The following is a 23,837-nucleotide window of genomic DNA, read 5'->3' as shown; positions in this document are numbered from 1 at the left end:
AGGGGCCGGAGCCTTCCCAAGAGGCTGCGCTCACCTCCTCCTCACTTTCACCGCTTCCCACGCCAGAGAAGCCCGGCAAACTCAAAGCTGCTCACTGGGTTCCAAATCTCTTGCCCCTTGTGGGTGACTCTGGGTATCCTCCCCATGAGGTGGACGCCGGGGTCTAGTGGCTCCTGGGTCCCCACACCCGTGTGAGGCCTAGCCCCTCCATCTTAGGTGTTGGTTCTCTGTCAGGCCCACCCTCCTAGGAAGTGGGCAAAAACCAGGGCTTCTCCTTGCCAGTTGATGCAGCCAACTCAAGGGCCTGATGCTCATTGGTTCAGGTGAAATCACATGCACATTTCTCAGCCAATCACTTGCTAAGAGCCTGCCATATGCAGATGAGTCTAAACCTGGATTTTTCCCTTCCCTGCTGAAGCTACACTGGCCATCAGGGAGCTCCATCATCGAGCCTGTGGTTGATCAGTGTAGGTTTCTGGCCTAGATTGGACTAGGTGCTTACTTGTCCTTCCTGAGATAAATTCTTTACCTAAAGATACAGGCTTCCAGGACCAGTTCTGGAGACTGGTTTGGGTTTTTTTTTGTTTTGCTTTGTTTGGGATTTTTGTTGTTGTTGTTGTTGCTGCTGTTGCTTATGTTCCCTGTTGTTTACATCTTAAATTGTGACAAAGACAAAGCTTGAAATAAAATTTACCATTTTTAACTCAGCTTATATTGCACAGTTTAGCAGTAGTTAATATGTTCACAATACTATTACCACTGTCTAGCTCCAGGACATTTGTATCAGCCTAAAATTAGACCCATTAATCAATCTCTCCTCTTTCTTCTCTTTTTCCCAGCCCCTGGTAACTACTAATCTGTTTTCTGTTTGTGTTGAGTTGCCTCTTGCACATTTCATGGTATCATACAATCATACACTATATGACCTTTTGTGTCTGACTTACCTCCCTTAATATGTTCAAGATCCCTCCAAGTTGTAACTGTATCAATACTTCATTCCTTTTCTTAAAGGCTGAATTATTATTCTGTTGTATGTTTATACCATGTTTCCTTTATCAGCTAATCCTCTGATCAGACTTCCCCCCCCCCCCCCCCACATTTTGGTAGTTGTGAATAGTGCTTCTGTGAACGTTCTCTATATAACTTTTTGTTTGGAGATCCAGAAGTTGGTATTTTTAAGAAGTATTCTTAGATGATTGAGCACTGGCCCAGATGTATCAAGCGGTGAGAAGTCAGAGGTCGGATGTTGTTAGTGATACACCAAGGACCTGGTAAAGCCACAGATAGAATATAAATATACAACTCCTGTCTTTCTGGAAAAACGATGGCTACTCAAAATTGTGAAGAAATTGTTAGTATCCCAGGGGCCTGCTGTGAATGGTGGTCCCAGGACAGATGTTCTGTCTTCTAGCATTGCTTTAAGGGACACTGCATCTGGCTGACGCCTGACATCCTCAAACGGGATGGCAACTGGGGTGCCTGGACTCCATTTGGCTCCTGCTCCCGCACCTGCGGCACAGGTGTGAAGTTCAGGACCCGCCAGTGTGACAACCCACAGTGAGTTGGCCATCATTCTCCACCTTCCCGAATGGCAGCCAAGGTCCCCCTAACCCAACACTAGCGTGCCCTGTTCTGAAGGGCCCTGATGGCTACCACATGCTAGTTCTGGACCACCACTCTCCTCCTTCTACTTGAGACTCCGTGGAGGGCTCAACCCATCTCACAGTCCACTGGCCTGAGGCCGCACTGCCTTGCCGGTTTGCAACCCACTTCAGACACAGGCTTCCTCGGTGCGGACATGGAGCAGGGATGGGGAAGTCAGGGGGAGTGTATTACCCCTCTACTCCCAGGCTGAGTGGCATCAAGCAGAGGACTTTTGCTTTCTCACCCAGCCCAGCCAACGGAGGCCGCACCTGCTCAGGCCTTGCCTACGACTTCCAGCTCTGCAACCCCCAGGACTGCCCCGACACCCTGGCAGACTTCCGGGAAGAGCAGTGCCGGCAGTGGGACCTGTACTTTGAGCATGGGGATGCTCAGCACCACTGGCTGCCCCACGAGCACCGGGATGGTGAGACCACCTCCCCCTCCACGCCCGTCGAGGCATCAGCAGTGGGGTTCTGAATAGGCCTCCGGCAGGGGCAGGCAGGTCTCATCTTGTCCCGGGCCTCTGATCCCACGTGGGGCAAGGCTGTCAGGGCAGCTGTGGGTGGCGGCAGAGCCCACGCGTGGCCAGTATGGCCGCAGGTATCCCCTCCTGGGTTAGGCCGGGCGCTGGGCTTTAATGCAGACACCTAAGCACTGGATGTGACTGAGGAGGCTGAGGAGAGGCTGAGGCCCCAGAGCCCGCCGGTGCCAGGCTCCCACAGTCACTATTTTGGCTGGGCTGCTACAATGATGGGGCTGTTGACTTTGCCAAGTCATCCGATGACCTTTGACCTTCAACCATTAGGATGCTCCGTTTACAGGTGTTGAAAACACAACTCCAGCCACTTAAAGCATTTACGGGGGAGGGGGGTGGCGGGGAGGGTTATTTAGTGATTTGTAGAACTGGGAAAAAGAAATCTGGTAGCATGAGATAATGAGAGGCCCAGGTTCCATAGGACCCCAAACCCCATGGACCCACGAGTGCCTTATAAAAGACGGGACCATATTTGTATGTTTTCCCTTCATGTATTTAAATGACTTAAAATAACCTACCCTACAGTTGTCATACTGTGTTGTTTAGAGGAGAGTAACCACAAGAAACACCTGTATGTGCCCAATACAGATGCAGCTGTTTTCAAATATTTTCCATCCTAGGGAAGTCCAATTTGCAGACCCGGGACTGGGTACAGAAGCCAACTATATTCCATCTTAGGGTCCTCTCCCTCTGATTCTTCTGCTCCCCCCAGAGAAGTAGGCAGGGAAAGAGGGCCTGGGGTGCCACCTGGCTCCAAGTGTTTTGTGATGGTTTAGCCCCTGCTGTGTAACCCACTCATACTAATACAAGGCTTAGCAGTCACTGCAGGGGAGGCTGCTGTCGGTCAACCCAGCGGTTTAGTTGCCAGGAATAAAGGCTGAGCAGGGAAGGTTCCAGAAACCTGTGATTGAATCCAGGACTGTCTGCTTGTATTTGAGACTTCATAGAAGAGTGACTGAAAAATCTCAGGGCAGGGTTATAGCTGTGAGTCCAGTTGGGAAAGTTTTTTGTTGTTGTTTTTTTTTTTTTAAGGCAACAGCCCAAACACTCAAAAGACACTGAGATGGGACAGTGGTTGCTGCCCCTTTTCCCTCGTGTCTGTGGGCAGGCAGGTGAATGTGAAGACCCGTGGGAGTTCCTTCTAGTGATGCTCCCTTTGCAAGAAAGCTTTCGTGCTGACACACCCTGCCGCTTCCCTTCCAGCCAAGGAGCGGTGTCATCTCTACTGCGAGTCCAAGGAGACCGGGGAGGTGGTGTCCATGAAGCGCATGGTGCATGACGGGACACGCTGCTCCTACAAGGACGCCTTCAGCATCTGTGTGCGTGGGGACTGCAGGGTGAGTGTCCCCAGGCCAGCTGAGACTGGGCCCTCAGCCTTCTGGGTCCCGGCTTCCACTCCTTGGGAAGACTAAGAGTGACAAAGTTTACACAGAGTCAGGAGCAACTCTCAGCTTTCCCCTTCTCCTGCCCGGGGGGTGTGGGGGTGTGGAGGGTGGGAAAGGGGAGAAGGAGGAGAAGGGGACATGGTTTAATTAGATCCCTTGAGGATGTCTGGATTTCTCAGGAAACCTGGAGGCTCCCTCTCAGACATCCTCATTCCGGAGATTGCCTTGGTGGCTTGGGAGCTCCCCAGGGGGCCCCTGGGCAGCCCACCCAACCCTTGCACTCCCCAAGAGCCCTACATGGGCTAGGCCTAGGTCAGCATGGTGCATCGCAAAGCTAAGTCGAGCCATCATGTATTGGGGACCATCCAGATATCCTTGGCTGTGCTTCCAGATGTGGCTCATGCACATCCTCTCAAGGTCTGCCTTGCTCCCGGTCCCCTCCCCATCACTGCATTGGAACTGCAGCTCATGAGCTGCAGGAGGGAACAGGTGCCGGGGACCCTGGGGTCACCTGCCCCCAAGCACGGAGGTATCCTCAGTGTTCCCTGCCTCCCTTCTCCTGCAGAAGGTGGGCTGTGACGGGGTGATCGGCTCCAGCAAGCAGGAGGACAAGTGTGGCGTGTGTGGTGGGGACAACACCCACTGCAAAGTGGTCAAGGGCACGTTCACGCGCTCACCCAAGAAGCATGGTGAGTGAGTCCCGCCTGCCATCCGGGGTGCTGACTGTGGCTGGGCCCAGACCCAGGATCTTTCTGATGGGTGGGAAACCAAAGCCTGGAAATACAGTCGCCTTGGGAGAGCCAGCCGTGGAGCCCACGAGGTCCCTCAGGTTGTCTGACTTCGAGCTGCCTCTTCCCTTCTCATTTGCTGTTCTGTTCTTTCTATTCCCAAAGATTACATCAAGATGTTTGAGATCCCCTCAGGAGCCAGACACCTGCTCATCCAGGAGGCAGACAGTGCCAGCCACCATCTGTGTGAGTGTCAGAGCTCAGTCAACTCCCTATCTCCAAGCCCTGGCCCTTCAGGGATGGGCAGAGTGCCAGGGGTCAGAGACCTGGCGCGCGAGGCAAGACCAGAGCAGGGACAACTCCTAACTGACAGACATAGCTGCAGTCCCTGTCTACCTGTCTCCCCATCCCACACACCTGGAGGGTCTTTCTGAGGCTCAAGTCCCAGAGGAAGGGCCAGGGTTTGGGCTCAGAGGACTCCCCCTGGCAGCAGTATAGAGGGGCATGTGTTCAAGCCAGGCCATGCCTCTCTAGCTGCGAGGCCCCATCAACCCTTGGGAAGGCTGACAGGATCCAGGTCCTGGGCGGTACCCCACACATACCCAGAGCCCCCCTGCTGGGGTCATCCAGTACATATACATATTTTCCATTTATATGTTTATTCGTTTATTCTGGGGATGGAGCCCAGGGCCTCACACATCCTAAGCGTGTGCGCTACCACTTAGCTGTGCCTCCTGCCCTTTCGCCTGAAATTCAAGAGATCCACTTTCACCTGCCAGAGGGCAGTCTGACAACTCTCAGCAATCTATATGTTCTCACAACTCTGGTGCCCCCTGCCCAGGTGGCGGCCTGAGCCTGTGAGTTGGACTCTCCCTGGCTACCCAGAACACTACTTAGGGGCTTCACTCACCTACTGCTGACCCCCAAGGAGCTGTCTGGGACTGCCTCCTGGGTGGTTGTCAGGTGCAGTCAGTGGTGATTCTGGGGGCCACTGGACAAGTCCTTGCCCCCAGCCATGTTTTCCCTTTGTCCCCACCCCCTGGAAGTGGGACAGGAGTGGGAACTTCCAAATGGCCACCGCCAGCCACCCTCACTCTTTTAACATTCATTGCCCTTCCTTTACTGTCCCAAACTGTTCCCCACAGTCTCTGAGGCCGGTGTCCAAACTCCCTTGGCAAAAGGCAGCGAGTGCCTCAGAGCAGTTGAAGATCTGCTGGCCCCTTGGGATGGGCACCAGTGGCTCGTGCCTGTAATCCTGTCTGCTCAGGAGGCTGAGATCTGAGGGTCGTGGTTCAAAGCCAACCCCGGGCAAGGACGTTCGTAATACTCTTATTTCCAATATACCACCAAAAAGCCAGAAGTAGAAGAGCTATGGCTGAAATAGTATAGTGCTAGTCTTGAGTAAAAGAAGCCCTGAGACATCACCCAGCCCCCCTCCCCCCACCTGCTGGCTCCAAACTGAGGCTTTCTTTACAACATGGATTATTTATTATCACGCATACACACAACCCCCAGCAGCTCCTGCGGCTGCCTTCCACACTGCAGGCCGTGTAGTGCTTCCTGGCCAGCCGGGTTCTCTTGAATGGCGTGCGGAGGCTCAGTTGCCTTCATGTCTGGCTCTAGCCTCCCTGGGGAGTGTGAGGGGCTGGTGAGGCCCTGTCCAGGCCATAGCTACTGACGGGTGCCGTCCTCTGCCTTCCCAGCTGGGTATCAACTCATCCCCAACTCCCACCCATCCCTGTGCCCTGCGGCTAGCAGAGGCCCTGCACCTGGCAGAGACGCCTCCCTGCTAGCCTACGCTGGAAGTACATTCGTCAGCTTCACCTTGCTTCGATGGAACACCCGAGGCAATTGCCTCATAAAGAGAAAAGGCCTCCTTAGCGCACGGTCCTGAAGGCAGTGCATGGTGGCACATTGATGGGAGGGCATGTAGGACACGGCACCTCCCTTGTCCCAGAGACCAAGCTTTGGGGACACATCAGCCTCTAAGTGCCACTGAGGCCCTGACAAGTGGGAGGGAGGTGGCCTTGACAGATGCAGAGCCACCTACAAGGGGAACTCTGGAGCCTCCAGGACTCAAGAAGACTGAGCCACAAAGGGACATGTGGAGAAAGATTGTTTAGGAGCAAGCCAGAGCAAGGTGTGACCCTCCCAGTGTGATTTGGGCTATCAGAGGCGGGGACCCTGTTCCCCACGACCCCTCGGCCATCCAGAGCAGCATGCCCTGGGCTTTCTTCCCAGGCGGGCCTGGGTCTTACACACGAGTGACTGTACCTGGGCGGGGGGCTCCTTTGCCATTCTCAGCCGTCAAGAGCCTGGAGACAGGCAAGTTCATCTTGAATGAAGAGAACCACGTGGACCCCAATTCCAGATCGTTCATTGCCCTGGGTGTGGAGTGGGAGTACAGGAATGAGGACGACAGGGAGACGCTGCAGACCATGGGTCCCCTGCACGGCACCATCACTGTGCTGGTGAGTCAGGGAGTGGGGGGAGGCTCCCCTCCTTGTCGCCCGGACACGGGGACCCGTGGTTCCCCAGTGGTCTGGGGAAGGCTAGGAGCCGGGGCCCTCTCTGTACCAGCCCCCATGTGGATTTCTACCACCATGGTCCCTGAGTTCAAGCCCTAGTACCCCCCACACACCCACACAAAACACCAATAATAAAAGCCATATCTCTTGTCGTTTGTATGGATTTGTTGTCAAAATGTTCTGACCAGGAGCTCGCATGATCCTGGTTCTGTACAGGTGCTTCTGATTTACATTCTTATAGACCCATCCCAAGTTCCAAAGAAACGTGTTGAGAGCTGGGCATGATGGGAAACGCTTGTCATCTCAGCTATGCTACCAGTGGAGGTGGGGGGATCACAGCCCAGACTGGTGTGGGTAGACACGGGAAAAATAACTAAAAGCCAAAAGAGAGACTTGGGTCTGTGGCTCAAGTACTAAGAATGTCAGCTGAGCAAATGTGAGACTCTGAGTTCAAATCCCAGCCCCTCCAACAAAAAGGATCAAAGCCACCTAAACCAGTGACCATCCTAGCTCAGCCCACTGCAGGACGCCTGTTAGTTGTGTGGTGATCTCCTCCTGGCGGACAGAGCTGCCACCCTGCATCCAGACAGAGGACCATGCTAGTCCAGAGAAAGGTCCAAATTCAAAATCCCTGATACTTGAAAGACTCCAAATCCTGCGTCTATTGAACGCATGTCATATCTCACCATCAGGAAGTTGGGAAATGATAAGGCCACGCCGGAAGTCAGGGACTGTCTGTGTTTCCCCTGGAGTCCCTTGGGGATTTTACTGAGCAAGGAGAACTCAGTGCCGAGGAAGGGTGGGCAGCGAGGCAGACCCATGTACAGATGTATTTATGTGGGCCCAGGTTATCCCAGAAGGAGACACCCGGATCTCGCTGACCTACAAGTACATGATCCACGAGGATTCGCTCAATGTCGATGACAACAATGTCCTGGAAGATGACTCTGTGCGCCATGAGTGGGCCCTGAAGAAGTGGTCTCCTTGCTCCAAGCCCTGTGGTGGAGGTGAGGCGGGGGCTTCGCACTGTGGGGTTCCCGGGCTGGATGACAAGAACAAAACGGCCAGGGGCTGTCACACCCCGGGAGTCTGGACTCCTGCAGGAGGCTTGAGCTGGGTGGACAGTCTTCTGGGTGAGGGGTTCCTGGCAGAGTCAACCCCTCCGAGCTCTGCTGGGAAGAGTGGGGTCTCCCCATACCGCTGAGCCCCCCTCGAGCACCCTGTGTCCAGGGTCCCAATTCACCAAGTATGGCTGCCGCCGGAAACTGGACCACAAGATGGTGCACCGAGCCTTCTGTGGCGCCCTCCCAAAGCCCAAGGCCATCCGCCGAGCCTGCAACCCACAGGAGTGCTCCCAGCCCGTGTAAGTACCAGGGGGATGTGGGGGGCGGGGGGGACCCCTAGCCCTGTCCTTCAGAGGGAGAGATCAGAAGCCACAAGTTCTCCCATGAAGGGAGGGGAAGTATCCGACCCTTAGAACAGCTCAGGGCCTGGCATGACTTGTGGGGTTTTGTGGGTCATTCCTCACCCACCATCTCTCAGGGACCCCAAGATGCAGGTTGAAAGGGGCACCTCAACTTCACACCAGAACACTAGTGTATGCCTTGGAAATAACAGCAAGTGGTGGTGTTCAGGTGGGGAAACTGAGGCTCAGAGAACTGGCTTCCAGCGTAGTACCAGATGTTTCCTAAGCAGTGGTTTCAGTCTTCATACTCTGGGGCTTGGAGGGGACTAAAAGAAACCTGAGTACAGGTTTCTTTCAGGGGGAGCTAGTCAGGGAAGATGGCTGGAAAGCAGGTAGGACAGGGGGCTAAGGGAGTTCACTCTGCCTGCAAGAGCTGACACCATCTGGTGAGGCTGGGGATGAAAAGAAAGAGAAGGAGGGGGAGGGAAAGAAAAGAAGTAACCAAACCCTTTGAGTTTTGGTCTCAGCCAAGGCGGAAGGGGGTGTGTGTGAGGCAGGGTCACAAGCCTGAGGGGACGGGAGGCGTGAGAACGGACAGAAGCGCCCATGGCCACCAGCCTCAGCATGGTCTCCCGGCAGTGGACATGCATGGAATTACCTGAGCCTCAGTTTCCCCTCCATAAAACCCACACAGCCAGCCCCTTTGTGAGAGCAGGGAATGGTTTACCATCCAGGCTGCAGGGGGCTGACGGGGCACCGCTCTGCCCTGGCAGATGGGTGACGGGCGAATGGGAGTCCTGCAGTCAGAGCTGCGGGCGGACCGGCATGCAGGTGCGCGCCGTGCGCTGTATCCAGCCGCTGCACAACAACACCACCCGCTCTGTGCACACCAAACACTGCAACGACCACCGGCCCGAGAGTCGCCGGGCCTGCAACCGCGAGCTCTGCCCTGGTCGCTGGCGGGCTGGGCCCTGGTCCCAGGTAAGTCCTTCTTGGTCCCTTCCGCTTGATCCCCCAGTTGAGCTTGGGGGAGAGAGAGAGGCGGCCTTCCACCCTGAGCACAGTGAGTGCCCAGTGGTGGTTGCCGTGAGACGCTTCCACTGTGATTTCCAGAGTCTTCGCTGGCAAGCCTGGTATGCGGGGGACTCCCAAGGCCACCCTGAGGCTCAGTGATCCACCGGGCCCCGCAAGGACTCCGGTTGTCCCCAGCTCAGGGCCGTGACCCCCTTGACTGGTGACTCTCCCCTGACAGTGCTCGGTAACCTGTGGCAACGGCACTCAGGAGCGGCCAGTGCTCTGTCGCACGGGGGATGACAGCTTTGGCATCTGCCTGGAGGAGCGGCCAGAGACAGCCCGGATCTGCAGGCTCGGTCCCTGCCCCCGTAAGCTCGGCTCTGCCAGGGGAAGGAGGGCTGGGCAGAGGGGAGGAGGTCCAGGCAAGTTCTGCTCTTTCTTCACATTGGCTGAACTGGACGGAGAAGCCCCTGACCGAGGCTGGGCCTTCCCTGTGGGGAATGGAGGGGGTTGGCAGCCCTAAAGAAGGAATGCGGGGAGGGGTCAGGTGCACCTGCACCTTGGACCCTGGACTGGCAGCAAGAAGGATGGAAAGGGAGGAGGGAAAGGAAGAGAGAGGAGTATGAGGAGGGAGAGAGAGAGAGAAGGGATAACTGGAGAGAATGGGGAGCCCAAAGGGTGGGACCAATTTTTCCTGGGGGACAGTGATCACCCCCAGATGAGCCTAAGTCCTTTCTATTGCCCCCCGCCAGTCCAGGGATGTCAGTGTCAGAGCCGCTTTTCTTGGGATGGGGTGAGTGGGGGCCCACCCAGAAAGGCCCCAGCAGCCGTGCCCCCTCTCTCCTCCAGGAAACACCTCGGATCCATCCAAGAAGAGCTACGTGGTTCAGTGGCTCTCCCGGCCCGACTCAGATGCACCCATGGCGAAGATCTCGTCAAGTAACCGACCCGTTTATAACTCTGCCTCTGTCCTGCAGTGCATGCCCCGCGCCTTGTGGGGCCTGCCCTGGGCCCCGCTCCTCTCTCTGTACGGAAAGCTGCCCTGATGGTGGGGCGCATGCCCACCTCTCTCTCTTTTTCTCTGGGCTCTGTGCCCGGCAGCTCCTCGGAGCTTGCAACACTGGGCTGTGAACGAGGCCCAGCCTTGGGGGGCACCACCGGCCTCTCCTTGCTGTGGGGGGCCAGGACCTGGTTGGCGATGGCTCATCAAGGGGCAGAGGTCTGTCATGGTGGTGCTGGAGGGCTGGAGGCCAAAGAGCGATGGAGGGTGCCCACTTGGCCCTGGTGATGGGGCTGAGGCTGCAGGGCGCCCGCCGGTCCACCCCCTGGCTCACAGTGCCCGCCGTCGAGGTGAGGCCAGAGGGGTTGCTAGGCCGTGAGGTTTCGTTTTGTTGTTCTGTTTTGTTTGCGTCGCTGTGCCGGGTGATCGGACCCCCCCGTCCCCCAGTTTCCGGCAGCGTCGGGGGCTGCCCACTGCCGCTGCTGTCCTGCTGAGCTGCCCCTCTGCTGACTGTGTCCTTCTGCCTTGTGACACTGTGGCCTGCTTCTGTCTGGCCTTTGCATCCGGCCCACACAGCCCTGGTACCCCTCTTCCCCCTGTCCACTCAGGGGTCCGGTCGTGAAGGAGGAGGCAGAGGGACGCGTCCCCTCCCACGGGACAGGATTCCTGTTCTCCGTCCACTTGCTCCAATGGCCTTTTCTTACCGTGTGCATAGGACCCCGGGCCAAGGGTTGAGAATGAGAGAGACTGATGACTGATTGACTGGTGATTGATGATTGTGATTGTGTGATACGGATGTGCCTCGCCTACCAGTGTGAACAAACTACAGAATTACCTCAATTTTTATTGCTTTTGTGCTTAGGAGAAAAAAAAAACAAACTATGTAGAACATGCCTTAAAGTTGAAAGGTAACAGGACTGGCTGCTAAGTCCAGCCTCAGCGGGGGCCGTGGTCCAGGAAGGAGGCGGGCACCAGAGGTCTAGGGGGAGAGTATCCTAGTCACCCACTTTTATTTTTAATGCCAAGGGCAAGGTTTCCAGATGCAAATGGTGGCCTTGCTCCTGCTGAGGGAATCTGAGCTCCTGGAGACCTGGGGACACTGGTTCCATCCTTCTCCGTCAAAAGGAGCCCCACCACGATACCCACCTGGCCAAACGGCGCTGACTGTTGTATGGAGACCCCCACATGGCTGGGGGACTCTGACAGCGCGGCCTTACACCCAGAGGGTGACCCACCCTGGGCCCTTAGCCGTGACCAATGTAGCACTCCCACCCCATCCCAGGGCCACCTGAATCAGTTAAGAACAACCCTGCTGGACCACGGATCCCAGCCTTCTCTTCCTCCTCCTCCTCCTCTGGCACTAATTACTGTTATGTAAATAATCGGTGTGTAACTGCATACTAACCTTCATGACTGTTAACTTCCAGCTTTCACGAGGCAATGTGGGCGAGGCCTCTGTAGCCGGGAAGGCTCAGTGCGCTCCCCGGACATTGCGCTCTCTGTCTATATGCACTTTGGTTTATCAGGGATATTTTATTAGTGTTTTGTATGTATTTAATGACGTATGATATCGGTTCCATTGTTGTTGCTTTTCTGTTGTTCTTTTTTTTTTTTCTTAATGAGACAACATTAGCGTGTGCCAAAGTGACTGTGAAAATGATCTTTTATTCTCACTAATGATGAAAAGACCTGTCATATGCATCCCACAAATAAACTCAATAAAAAGTTCAGTCAAACTGGGTGCTTGGGTTTGGCAAGCTGACGGCTGGTGGTCTTCACCGGAGGAGCCAGGGTATTGTTCTGCAGCGCTGATTAGCGTGCCCATGTGACCGCAATGACCTCGGGGCCTGTCCCCTGCCTGAGGATTTGGGTTCATTCTCCCTAAGAAAAGAGCAGTGTATTTCTGACAGAGCCCAGGCCCTGAGTTCAAGCCCCAGGACCACCACCACCAACAAAAACACAGTGGAGTGGAAATTTAAGTTCCCGGTCACCTATCCTGAGCCACCAACAGGCCTTGAGCTACTTTCCATTCTAGTTGTAATCATCTCCCCATATCATCAGGGTGCTGGTTTCAGGTGGACTCAAGGCCCATATACAAAAGAGCCTGTATTTACATACAGCCTAAGCACATCCTGCTGTATAGATTAAATCTTCTCAAGATTACTTAGAATGCCTGATCGCACGTACATGCTGTGTGTATGCCTTTTCTTCTATAGTGTTTGGAGAATAATGGCAAGCGAAGAAATGTCTGTGTGTGTTTAGTAAGATGTATTCCTTTTTTTCGCCAAACATTTCTGATCCGTGGTTGGTTGGGCTCAACAATGTGTAATTGTGGATTCAGAGTGACAACTGTAGTCAGGTCTTTCCTAGCTGATAATACCATAGCCAAGCTGACTTATTTCAGTGTGTGTGTGTGTGTGTGTGTGTGTGTGTGTGTACTGGGGCTTGAACATAGGGCCTCGTGCTCTCACTAGGCTTTTTTGTTCATGGCTGGTGTTCTACCATTTGAGCCACACTGCCAGTCCAGCTTTTTGCTGATAAATTGGAGATCAGAGTATCACAGATTTGTTTACCTGGGCTGACTTCGAACTTTCACATCTCGGCGGCCACCTGAGTCGCTAGGGTCATAGGTGTGAGCCCATTGGTACCCAGCTGGCATTTTCATTTTTAGTAACGGAAGGCAATGCAGTTGCTCAGAGAATGTCCAGAGGGAATCAGACAGGGAATTCCGTGATGGAACTAGGTAAAAGGGAGGCCTCCGTCCCATGAGCCCAGTCCTCAGTGCTGACTGTTTTACTTACCCAGTGAGTACTGCGTGCTTTCTCTGGGACAAGCTCTAATCCAGACAGGCTTTGACCAGGGATCAGCCAACTTTTTCTACAGAGAGCTAGGTATGGTAGCTTAGAAGGTCCCTATCACGCTGCTCAACACTGACCTTGTATTAGGAGAGTGATGACAATAAACGGAGCGTGGCAAGGTGGCAATAAAACTTTATTTGTAAAAACCCGATGCAAGAACAGGTCCCTCTATCACCATTGCTTCCTGGCCCCTACGGCAGGTCTTCTATCCAGCTCTTATCCAGATCCCCACTTGTGTCCCAGGAGGGCTGTGGCAGTGGGGTTTCTGTACTTTCAGCCTCATTGGCTACTTAGAGAAGGGAGGAGGGAAATGGAGCAGGCGGGACTCTCTGCCCCTTCCCCTACACCTCAGGCAGGACGGTTCTGATTTACCTGCTTCCTGTTCCGGGTGTCTAAGGAAAGCACTCTCAAGGTTGAGATCCCTGAGAACCGCATCTCAAGCCCTGAGTACAAGACCATCACTGTCGGTCCACTGGTGAGCGTTCCTCAACCAGTTGGGACACGGGCTTTCCCAGAATGGCTGTCGCCTTGTTCCGTCTGTGTATTGGAGGGCTGCAGCCACTCATGTTTTCTCTTTATTTTGGCCCCTTAGAAGTACAGATTCTGTCTGTCTGTCTCTTTGTGGTAGTATGTGCTGTGAATGCTCTTGTCCGTAGCTTTAGTTGATTTCAAGGTTGTGTTTTCTGCCTCAGGCATTCGACCTTCTTTCCATTTATACTTGTATGTGCTTGTATTCACGCATTCTTGGTTTTACGGAGCTTGGCTCTGAGACTTTGTGGGGTGTCTACACACAGCCTTGAGTTCTGATCTTTGGGACCTTCAGGATGGATGACCAAAATGTCAGGTTCTAGTCACTTTTATGTGATACTTACATGTGAACTTGTGGGCTGGGATGAAGTTGGGGAAGTATAGACTGGGAGTCCACACACTAGGGAGCTTCTACCTCTTAAGAGAGGTCAGGCAATGCCTGCTTGAGGCTGAAAGATGAAAGTTAGAAAAGGGCATTCTGGAGCAGAATGACTGGATAAGCTGAAGAGAGAGAGCCAGTGATACAGAAGCACGGCAGAAAGGAGACTTCTTTCCTCACCATGGTGCGACCCAGAGGCAGGACTGCGTGTCCAGGCAGGAGCAGAAGCGAGGGGTAGACAGGTATGGGGGTGGACTTGGAGATGGGGGAGCAGGAGAGGTGGGGACCACCATGAATCTAGCTCCGATGTCTGAAAGGACACTTGCTGAGGCTGCTGGTGCCACCGGGTGCCATGAACTTTGGCTAGATGGGTAACAATGTCCCAGGTGCCTTTGAACCCATGGGAGGTGGGGGGGGGCCAAGGGGCAGGTGTCCAGTAGACAGTTTAGTTCAAAAGCTGGGAAGTCTGGGAGTTTGGGGCTGGCGGGTCACCAGCCTCTGAGGCAGAAGTACAGCTGGGAGCAGCGGCCATGCTAAATCGCCGGCCCTCGGTGGGAGGGGAGGGTCTGTTCCTGCTGGGTAGGGGTGCACCGGAGAGCATCCTCCCTCCACCCCTGTCCCTCCTTCATGAGGAGGTGAGGTCAAGTGAGGGATGGAAAGGGAAGGCCCATCCGGGGCTTGCGTGAGAGACGTCAGAAGCCATCACTGAGGAAAGAGGAGGCGGGGCTGAGAACGGAGCCGGCAGGGTTGGGCCCAGTGAGCTCTGGATTCCAGGGCGGATAGTGGAGCAGATCTCCCCATGCAACGTGACTTGTTCTTTGACCTCGAGGGTTGGGTAAATCCTGTCCGTTTCATGTTGTGGGTGAAATTCTATGACAGTGGGAAGGGAGTGTGACCTTTTGGGAAGAAGGGAAAGGGACAGCCAGGGGGAGGGGAGGGGCCAGGGAGAAAACAGCCCCGCGGGGAGAGGCCTGGGCACCTGCAGAGAGAGCCGGGACTCTGCGTGCCGGCTGGACCCTGAGGTCCAGTTTTCAGTGTGGGAAAGAATGAGGACATGCTGGGCAGAGGATGAGGCTTTCGCAAAAGCATCTGGTTTGTTTGAGGAAGGGCTGCTGGGGAGATGGGGCTGAGGCAGGACAGGATGCCAGTGGGTAAGTGGAGGCACTTGTAGAGAAAAGCATGCCAGTGTGAGTGGTTTTTCATTTTTCTTTGGCCATTGTGGGTGGGTTGGGGGGGAATCTATGTCGGGGTGGGGGTGTGGCAGGGCCCAGGTGAGGTCACAGCCAGGCTCCGGGATTGGCTCGTTTAATTTTGTGATAGTCGGGACTCGGCCCATTCGGGGTCTTTAGTGTGAAGATCCGGCCAAGTTCCGTTCTTTAAAGCAGAGCAGACACCTCAAACTGTGAGACCCCGGGACCATCCGGCTGCCACCGGGGCTTGCTTGGAGAGGGAGCGGGCGCGGACGCCTCCGCACACGGACTATCCACGCGCGCGCTCCGCCTCTGGGCTGCCTCTGGGCTCTCTCCCGCGCCTCCTCCAGCCACTGCACCCTGTGGGGGCTCCACGTCCCCCCTTACCCTGTCCTTTGGTTATTTGTCCCACTTTTCTCTTTCAGAGGACCACTGCCAAGGCGACAAGTCCATGTTCTGTAGAATGGAAGTCTTGTCTCGCTATTGCTCCATCCCAAGCTACAACAAACTCTGCTGCAAATTCTGCAATCTGCAAAGCAACCTCACCCAGCTGGACGACAGGGCAGAGCCACCGCCGGGGAAACACAATGACATCGAGGTGTTCATGCCCACGCTTCCGGGACCCACTGGGGCCACGCAGGCGCAGCCTTCGCCCGGTGCCCCCCTGGAGGTCCCTCTCAATGCCTCCCGCGTCAACACCTCCAGCACCGAGGACCACCCAGAAACCAATGCTCTAGATGTCCCCTACAAGGTCCACGGCCTGCACGACGAAGCCCAGCCGCCCAACTTAATCCCCCGACGACCGAGCCCGTATGAAAAGACCAGGAACCAAAGGATCCAGGAGCTCATTGATGCGATGCGGAAGAAAGAGGCACGCCGGAAGCCCTAATAAAATGGAAAGAGCATCGTGGCATTCATGTTTTCTTGCTTCTAGAGATAATTCCATGGGATGGAGAGCAAATCTTATGTCGTTGGACATGAAGCCAAAGTTCCTGATTCCAAAAGGTTTTGGGAGAAAGAAGGGGAATGACCGTGCGTGTGTGTGTGTGTGTGTGTGTGTGTGTGTGTGTGTGTGTGTGTGTACACGTGCATGAGCATAAGGCAGTCAGGTTAGCATGTGGGTTCTTTTGCTGGACCAGCAATGACTGGAATCACATGGTGGTTTCAGGTGCAAAGTGGACAGGAATAGAGAAAAGGAGGCAAGGGGGGGAACAGGAGAAACTGGGCTTCCGCAGGTTGCTGAGCAGTGGCTGGAATTTTCCCTGTCTCCAGGTGACAGGGCGAGACATTTCCCATTGGCCTGGAGGTCAGGGCCCACCCACGGGCCCGTCAGGGCACCTTCAGGTTTCCCAATCCCTGAGCACCCCAGTGCCCTAAGGACCAGGCAGGTGCTGAGGAGGGGTGCAGTGGGCGGTGGGGGCACAGTGAGAACTGACACCCACCATGTGAGAGCTGATTGCGAGCTGTGGCCATGGCTGCCAGGGTGAAATCTGTCTTTCTCCAGTAGCCCTGGCCTGGCTTTTTCAGAAGTAGGCATGGGTTTGTGGGTTTGTTTTCCTATGCAAACTGTCTTTCCATCAACTCTAAACATTTTAAAGGAACTCTGGGAGACTCTTCAGGTCTGTATCCAGTCTCCATCCTTCCTTAGTTCATCTCCGGGGGGTTCGTATTGATCATTACTTAAGGAATTCATTTGGTGCTCACACTGTACTGTGTTGGAATCTCAGCTAAGCTTGAGCTGTGCTGCTACCTAATTCTTCCCCCGGGAGAGTGATGAACTAGGGACGAGGACAGATCCAAACAGGAGCCATGAAGCCAAGACAGCAAGGAAGACAGCAAGTCCCTTCCTCTCCACCATCCAGCCTTGCTTGCTGGGCCAAGCTTCTCCTGCAGCCAGCCCTTCCCCACAGGCATCGGAGGATGCGAGAGGCAGGGGCTGAGCCGTGACGGGTCCTGGGGTCAGAACACAGCCCCCAGGGTGTGAGAGGCGGAGACAGCTTAGCTCCAGAGGACAGGCTTCCTCCATTGGGTTCTGACCTGCCCCCCCCCCCACCTCCATCCCTCAGAAGATGGCGCCCCTGAGCCTGGATACAGACCTCCATTGGGGAGGAGAAGAGAGGAGCAGAAGAAGAGAACTTCTGCCCTTTCAAACTTCTATCTTTTGCAGAAAGATGTTTTCTGAGCCAGATGTGAGGGGGGAGGGAGAGGAGAAGGAAATGGGGGCGGGGATGCTGATGTGGACCTTCCACACAGCCTTGGTGTTTGGTGAACGTGCAGTTCGAGCATTCCAAAATGAGACCCAGGGGGGCGCATGGGAGCTTCCCAGAAGCTGGGCTTTGTTGGTGTGGAATTCTGAAGTTTTAATGTTTAGGAAAGTTCTAGAAGCTTTGCACTCTGGCCAATTAGAGATCTTAGAGAACTCTTCATTAGAAATTTGCTCTTATAAGGATGAGAATACCAAGAATTATGGTCTGGGCATGGCTACTTATCTATTGAGTGTCAGGGTGCTAAGTAGTATGCGTGTTCAGGATCTGTGTGTGCATGTGTGTGCACGCGTGTGTGCGTGTGTGTGCACGTGTGTGTGCGTTTGTGTGTAAGAGTCTGAGGAACCAAGTTAGAATGTAGGGACCAGCTAGAATAGCATCTGGCCTCACTTGCAACCAGGGAGGTGGCTGCCCTCCCTTCCTGCCATCGCCTCCCACCCCTACCCCACCCCAAGAACCAAACTGGAGACAGGGTTGGCTGTCTCTCACAGGGTGGCCCTGCCTCAGGAAGTGGAAATGGGGCCCGCAGTCCACCCTCCTTAATATAAAGAACCTGGTGCTATTGTCCTGGGGCTAAGGAGCTGCATTACTTGCTTGGGTCTGAGGCAGACGGTGGAGGAAGTATTACTCAGTTTACCCAATCTGGAGGGTGTAGGGCTGTTTCCAGGTATGAGCAAAGCACTTGTTGGGGGATAGTCTCTGGGTACCTGTCCCGTGCCTGAGGGAGAAGTTATCCTTGGGAACGGATTCCAACCTGGCCCTGGCTCACGAGCAGTCCTTGGTGCCTTGGGCCACAGAGCCACCATTTTCTGAGGTTGAGGGCCTCAGTCGCTCTGCCCCAAGGGGGCAGTGCCATCTGGACCGGAAACGGCAGGCCTCCCAGGGGGAGACCAGGCCCAAGAACCGTCCTGAGCTTTCAGAGCCTGGATGGGTGTCTTCTGGTGAGTTTCCAACACCACAATGACATACAGGCTGTCCTGTGTCACCCAAGAGCATCTCCTGAGGTGGCTGAGTCACTGCTCATTCTTGGGGAGACTTGCTAGATTTGGGGGAAATCCAGCCCTCTGGTTTACTCCTTTTGGGAAAACCCATGGAATTTCATATATAAGCCTTATCATGTGTATTTTAAGGGATCTTAATTTTGTCTGTTTTGAGTATATAAACGGTGCTTGGTAGCGATGTCTTGGTCAGATGAGATATTACGATTCTATTTACTCCCATACGACAGGTAGCCGCCACACGGAGCCACCGAGGTGCTGAGCTTAAGCCACAGAATTTTATCTTGCTGGCAATAGCCACCAATACCTATTTGTTCTGTATAGCAACATTCCACTCCTTACTTTGATAACTTATTAAAGTTACAATGTCTATGTTTTTGCAAATCACTAATGTGTCCTTTATTACCTCGACCTATGAGCAGAAGGGAAAGGACAGTGGTCTCCCAAAGCCAGCCTCATGGCGGGGGGGGGGGGGGGACACAGAGCAGGATAGTCTCAGCTGCTCCAATCAGGGCCCCGTGGTAGGGGGCAAGGGACCCCTTTCCCAGCCTCCCATGAGGTGGACATTCCACGACTCAGCCAAGAGCCCCAGCTAATGGTTCGGTTATGGGAATCATCTAAACATTGCCATCAAAATATAGACACTGTCACCATGGTTAAAAAAAAAAACCTACACTATTACTTGTTCACAAAACCCACTTTAATAAGAAAAGTTAATAGAGGAAGCTATACAATGTTGACACTAGATAGAAGAAAGCTGGTGGGTTGAGTGGCGGGGGACAGTGACTGGCCAGCTTGTGCAAGACCTGGTGCCCACAGAAACACGGCAAAGACGAGCCAAAGAGAGCTCGACGCCTCCTGTCCATTTCATAGTCATGTTAATTTTGAATCAGACTTTAGGACCAATCGTTAATCAGGGGCACGGAGGAATGACACAGTGATAAAGGGGTAAATTCTCAAAGCCATCAGAGCCATCCTTCCTGTGGAGGCCGCTAACCACTCAGCAGGGAGCCCATTGCAGGGAAATGGACCCATCAACCATTCGAGTGGCGACGTCACAGCACTGATGGATGGACCAAGCGGGGAAGAAACTCAGCAAGAACACAACTGAACTCAACAGCACCATCCATCAGCTGAGCCTTAACTGATACTTAGAAAAGACATCAATCCAGCCCCCCAACATGGGATGTGTACCCAGAGGAGCGGACCAGTAAGCTGAAGAGACACTAACCCCCAAGATTACCGCAGCACTGTTCACAAGCTCACAAGACAAGATATGGCATCAATGTTAAGTGTCACTCCATGATGGATACGGAAAATGGAGTATGCACACAGCTCAAGGGCTGGTATGAGTCTCCATCACACCCCAAAACCTCAGGGCCAAGTTTTAAATCCTGCAGCTAGTTCCTGGACACTCTCTCTCTCTCTCTCTCTCTCTCTCTCTCTCTCTCTCTCTCTCTCTCGCTCTCGCTCTCTCTCTCGCTCTTGCTCTCGCTGTTCCGATGGTCTCTATGGCTCTCCATTCTCCAGGATCAGCTCCACAGTGACAGCACTATTAAATCACTTATTAGTTGGAGCACCATTCAACTTGGCTCTGCTTTTCACAATTGTTACTCTACTTTGTAATTTTTTTCCCCTTGCTTCCCATATAAATTTTCTAGAACTGGCTGGTCTATTAAAGATACTATTAAATTGTTTACTGGGATGGTATTAAATCTGTCTAAATGCATCAGAATATTCAAATCTATTAACTAGAGTGCTCTCCATAGGATATTTGTCCATTAACTTAATCCTTTTTAGACCAGCATTGGCTCAGTGCTCTAGACTGCTGTCCTTTGCTCCCCTATCCTTTATCAAAAGTTACAAATGGAGTATCTTGCTTGAGTTCATGTCCAGTTACTCGATGCAAGTAGACAGATGAACTTCCATGTGTTAACCTTATTATCTTGTCATTTGACTAAACTCACTTATTTTGTGTTTTGTAGATTTTTTTTTTTTGGGGGGGGTGTTCTGAGCAGAAAATAATGACATCAGTAAAGCGCGACCACGTTGTGTCTTTCCTTTCTGATCTGAAGGCCTCGTTTCCTGCCCCCTGTGGGCTGGGAGCTTGGTAGTGGGCGGGATGTAGTGTCGCGTTGCTAACTTTAATCTCACAGTTGATCACCATGAAAATGTTCCTCCTGAGGTTTTGGTAGATGGGCTTTACTAGGTGGAGATTTCTTGTTTTCTTTTTCTTTTCTCAGTGCCGGGGTTTCAAGCAAGTTGCACGCCCCACAGTATGTTCAACCAAGTGTCAATCTAAAACTTTCCCACCAGTCTCATAATTTTTGTCTCATAATTCCAACATGTGTCACCTCAAAGCGTCTTTATCTCGTTCTTAACCAATGTGGATATTTTCCTGATTTACATATTATGTGTAATTCTGCCTTGTATCTTAGGCACTTGGCAGATTTTGAGACTATGGCTATTTAATTCTGGAAGAAAACAATTTTTCCTAAGCAGGCAGTTGACCTGGTTGGTTTAGTCACCAGTTCGTCCCCGTGCGAGTTGTGTTTCTAAGATGCATTCAGTTTTCCTCACGCAGCAGTGAGCTGATCTCACGAGCCAGCGATCTGCGCACGTGCAGATCAAGGGCGAGTCCTGATCACGCGGGCAGCTCAGGGATGACCTGAGCGTCCGTCCTCGCGTCGGCCGCCAGCCCGGCACCTCCCAGCTCGGGGCCCGTATAGCACCTCCCCACTGGTGGCTCGCAGTCCCGCTGGCGGAGAGGAGGGCTCCCCACTCACAGAGGGGGAGACACTGGGAGCCCCCTGACATTCTCACCACAGGAATGCTGGGGAGCGCCGGATGCTCTTGCCCCAAACCACTTCCCTCCCCAAATCTGCCTGCGGTCACCCCATTGCAGGGCCTCCGGCTACCCAGAGGCTACCCCACACAACAGTTCCACCCCGTGGCCGTGCAGGGCTCTCTGAGACAATGCAGGGTGATGTGGCCCTTCGTGTTCACCACTTCTTCCAATCACTTTTGCCTCGATTTTTATTAATTCTTAAACATCCAGACAGGCTTATCACATGAATATCTCTACATCTACCACAAAGGTCTAACAAGTTAATGCTTTTACATACTCACTGGGAAATATCCTGCCAACATCATAACTTTTTAAACCTAAAATCTTCTGCATGCATCTCCTAAGAACAAGGCCACTAACCTGACACCATCACCAGTTCAAAGACACCAAACCCACTACATCATCAGACCCCCATTCCATCTTCAGATTCCCCAAATAGCCTGAGGGCCTTCTACTGTTTTCCTGGATCAGAACCCGATGTCTAGATCAGTCTTTCTACAGTGTTCCAAACTCTGGATTTGGGCTGAGAATATGGCCTAGTGGCAAGAGTGCTTGCCTCGTATACATGAAGCCCTGGGTTCAATTCCCTATCACCACATATATAGAAAATGTCCAGAAGTGGCGCTGTGGCTCAAGTGGCAGAGTGCTAGCCTTGAGCAAAAGGAAGCCAGGGACAGTGCTCAGGTCCTGAATTCAAGGCCCAGGACTGGCCAAAAAACAAAAAATAAACTCTGGATTTGTCTCTGGCTCTGGAATTCAGCTTGCATTCAGCAAGTCCACAAAAGAGATTCTTAATAGATTTTTTTCATTCGACATTTTGGCAACACATCATAAATAATTACGGTGGGATTTATACTGCATGTCACTCATTAAGAGTCACATCCCAGCCCTTCCTACAAGCAGTAACACTCAGTCTGTTTCATTATAAAACCAAATTTTTTATAATTGGTATGTGGGTGGATGGATTTATTGATTTAGAGTGAGGATCTTGCTATGTGGCAAAGACTGGCCTGGAACTTGTAACCCTCCTGCCTCCACTTCTCCTAAGTGCTGAACTTACAGGCATGCCTCACTATGCCAACTGGTATCCGTGAATGTGTGACATCATCTATACAAAATTCTTTTTTCACCTATGGGTTTTTACTATCCATTGAGTTTTACTAGATTTAATTACATTAAGGGTTGTAAAATGGTGATTTTCTTAAATTTATTATTCTGTATACATTTGAAAGATGGTCTTGTCTCTTTTTTTATCATTATGGTTTTCTTCTTCTTAGTGTTTTAAAAACAATCCTAGTGATAAATATTTGTGATGTTCAAATTTTCCTAATTTTAGGGGCTGGGGATATAGCCTAGTGGCAAGAGTGCCTGCCTCGGATACACGAGGCCCTAGGTTCGATTCCTCAGCACCACATATGCAGAAAACGGCCAGAAGCGGTGCTGTGGCTCAAGTGGCAGAGTGCTAGCCTTGAGCGGGAAGAAGCCAGGGACAGTGCTCAGGCCCTGAGTCCAAGGCCCAGGACTGGCCAAAAAAAAAAAAAAAAAAAAAAAAAAATTCTAATTTTTAGCTATGGGAATGCCGTCAAGTTGGTCTCTATGTTCTTCTGATGTGACTCTGATAATCCTTGAATGCTGGTCTTGTGTTTTCATTCAGGAAAAGCTAACCTAGGCCTACATGCGCCATCACGAAGCCACCGCTTTCTCCAAGAGCTCAGCTTTCTTTTAACAGGAGTGCTATCTAGAAACCCAGATTTTATACTACACATGCCCACTGCTATTGGGACCACATGGGGCTATTGAGCTTCGTTGAAAAGCCTGATTTCCCTTGTAAATAGGTATTTAAATACGTAAAGAGAATCCAAGTCAATGAAGAAATCCCTTCTGCTGAATGCCTGAGACGGCTTCATTCTAAGACTATTCTCAGACAGACGGTGTAACTAATTCTAGTAGAACTATTTTAAAACAGTTCCAACTAGACAGTTAAGAAATGGACTTGGGGGGCTGGGGATATGGCCTAGTGGCAAGAGAGCTTGCCTCCCATACATGAAGCCCTAGGTTCGATTCCCCAGCACCACGTATACGGAAAACGGCCGGAAGGGGCGCTGTGGCTCAAGTGGCAGAGTGCTAGCCTTGAGCAAAAAAGAAGCCAGGGACAGTGCTCAGGCCCTGAGTCCAAGGCCCAGGACTGGCCAAAAAAAAAAAAAAAAAAAAGAAATGGACTTGGGGAGGGGGGTTATATCAAAGTGATAAACAGATTGTTTGATCATAAAACATCCACCTATAACTTTACACAGAATTCCTACAAGATTCACCACAGAGGGTCAATGTCACCTGAGAAACACCCCAAGCAACGCCCTCTGGGCCTTTCCGCTGGCTCTGAGGATTTAAAAGACTCATAAACAGCAGGTACAACTAGAGACTCATGAGGAAAAAAAAAAAAAAGTCTGGTTTGAAGTCAATGATGAAGACTCAAAAGCAACTCTGAAAAGGCAAACACAAAACGGATTAGGTTACTACAACGGTGTTGAACCAG

At 52.6% G+C, this 23,837-nt stretch overlaps 1 protein-coding gene across 1 annotated transcript in view; it reads left to right on the top strand.

Moving 5' to 3' along the window:
• Window positions 1-16,096, top strand: part of Adamts2 (ADAM metallopeptidase with thrombospondin type 1 motif 2) — a 142,432-nt gene extending 126,336 nt beyond the window's left edge. The window contains exons 11-22 of the mRNA XM_048334163.1: window positions 1,412-1,557; window positions 1,893-2,068; window positions 3,383-3,516; window positions 4,130-4,253; window positions 4,458-4,538; window positions 6,597-6,763; window positions 7,668-7,827; window positions 8,051-8,183; window positions 8,999-9,206; window positions 9,478-9,607; window positions 10,089-10,178; window positions 15,620-16,096. Of these exons, the coding sequence (XP_048190120.1) occupies window positions 1,412-1,557; window positions 1,893-2,068; window positions 3,383-3,516; window positions 4,130-4,253; window positions 4,458-4,538; window positions 6,597-6,763; window positions 7,668-7,827; window positions 8,051-8,183; window positions 8,999-9,206; window positions 9,478-9,607; window positions 10,089-10,178; window positions 15,620-16,083 (2,013 nt within the window). The 3' untranslated portion in view covers window positions 16,084-16,096. The remainder of the gene's footprint in view (window positions 1-1,411; window positions 1,558-1,892; window positions 2,069-3,382; window positions 3,517-4,129; window positions 4,254-4,457; window positions 4,539-6,596; window positions 6,764-7,667; window positions 7,828-8,050; window positions 8,184-8,998; window positions 9,207-9,477; window positions 9,608-10,088; window positions 10,179-15,619) is intronic.
• Window positions 16,097-23,837: the final 7,741 nt, after the last annotated feature.

Source organism: Perognathus longimembris, chromosome 25 (genome assembly GCF_023159225.1).
Source record: "Perognathus longimembris pacificus isolate PPM17 chromosome 25, ASM2315922v1, whole genome shotgun sequence".
Taxonomy (NCBI): domain Eukaryota; kingdom Metazoa; phylum Chordata; class Mammalia; order Rodentia; family Heteromyidae; genus Perognathus; species Perognathus longimembris.
Note: the sequence above shows the minus strand (reverse complement) of the source record. Positions and strands in the feature narration are given on the sequence as shown.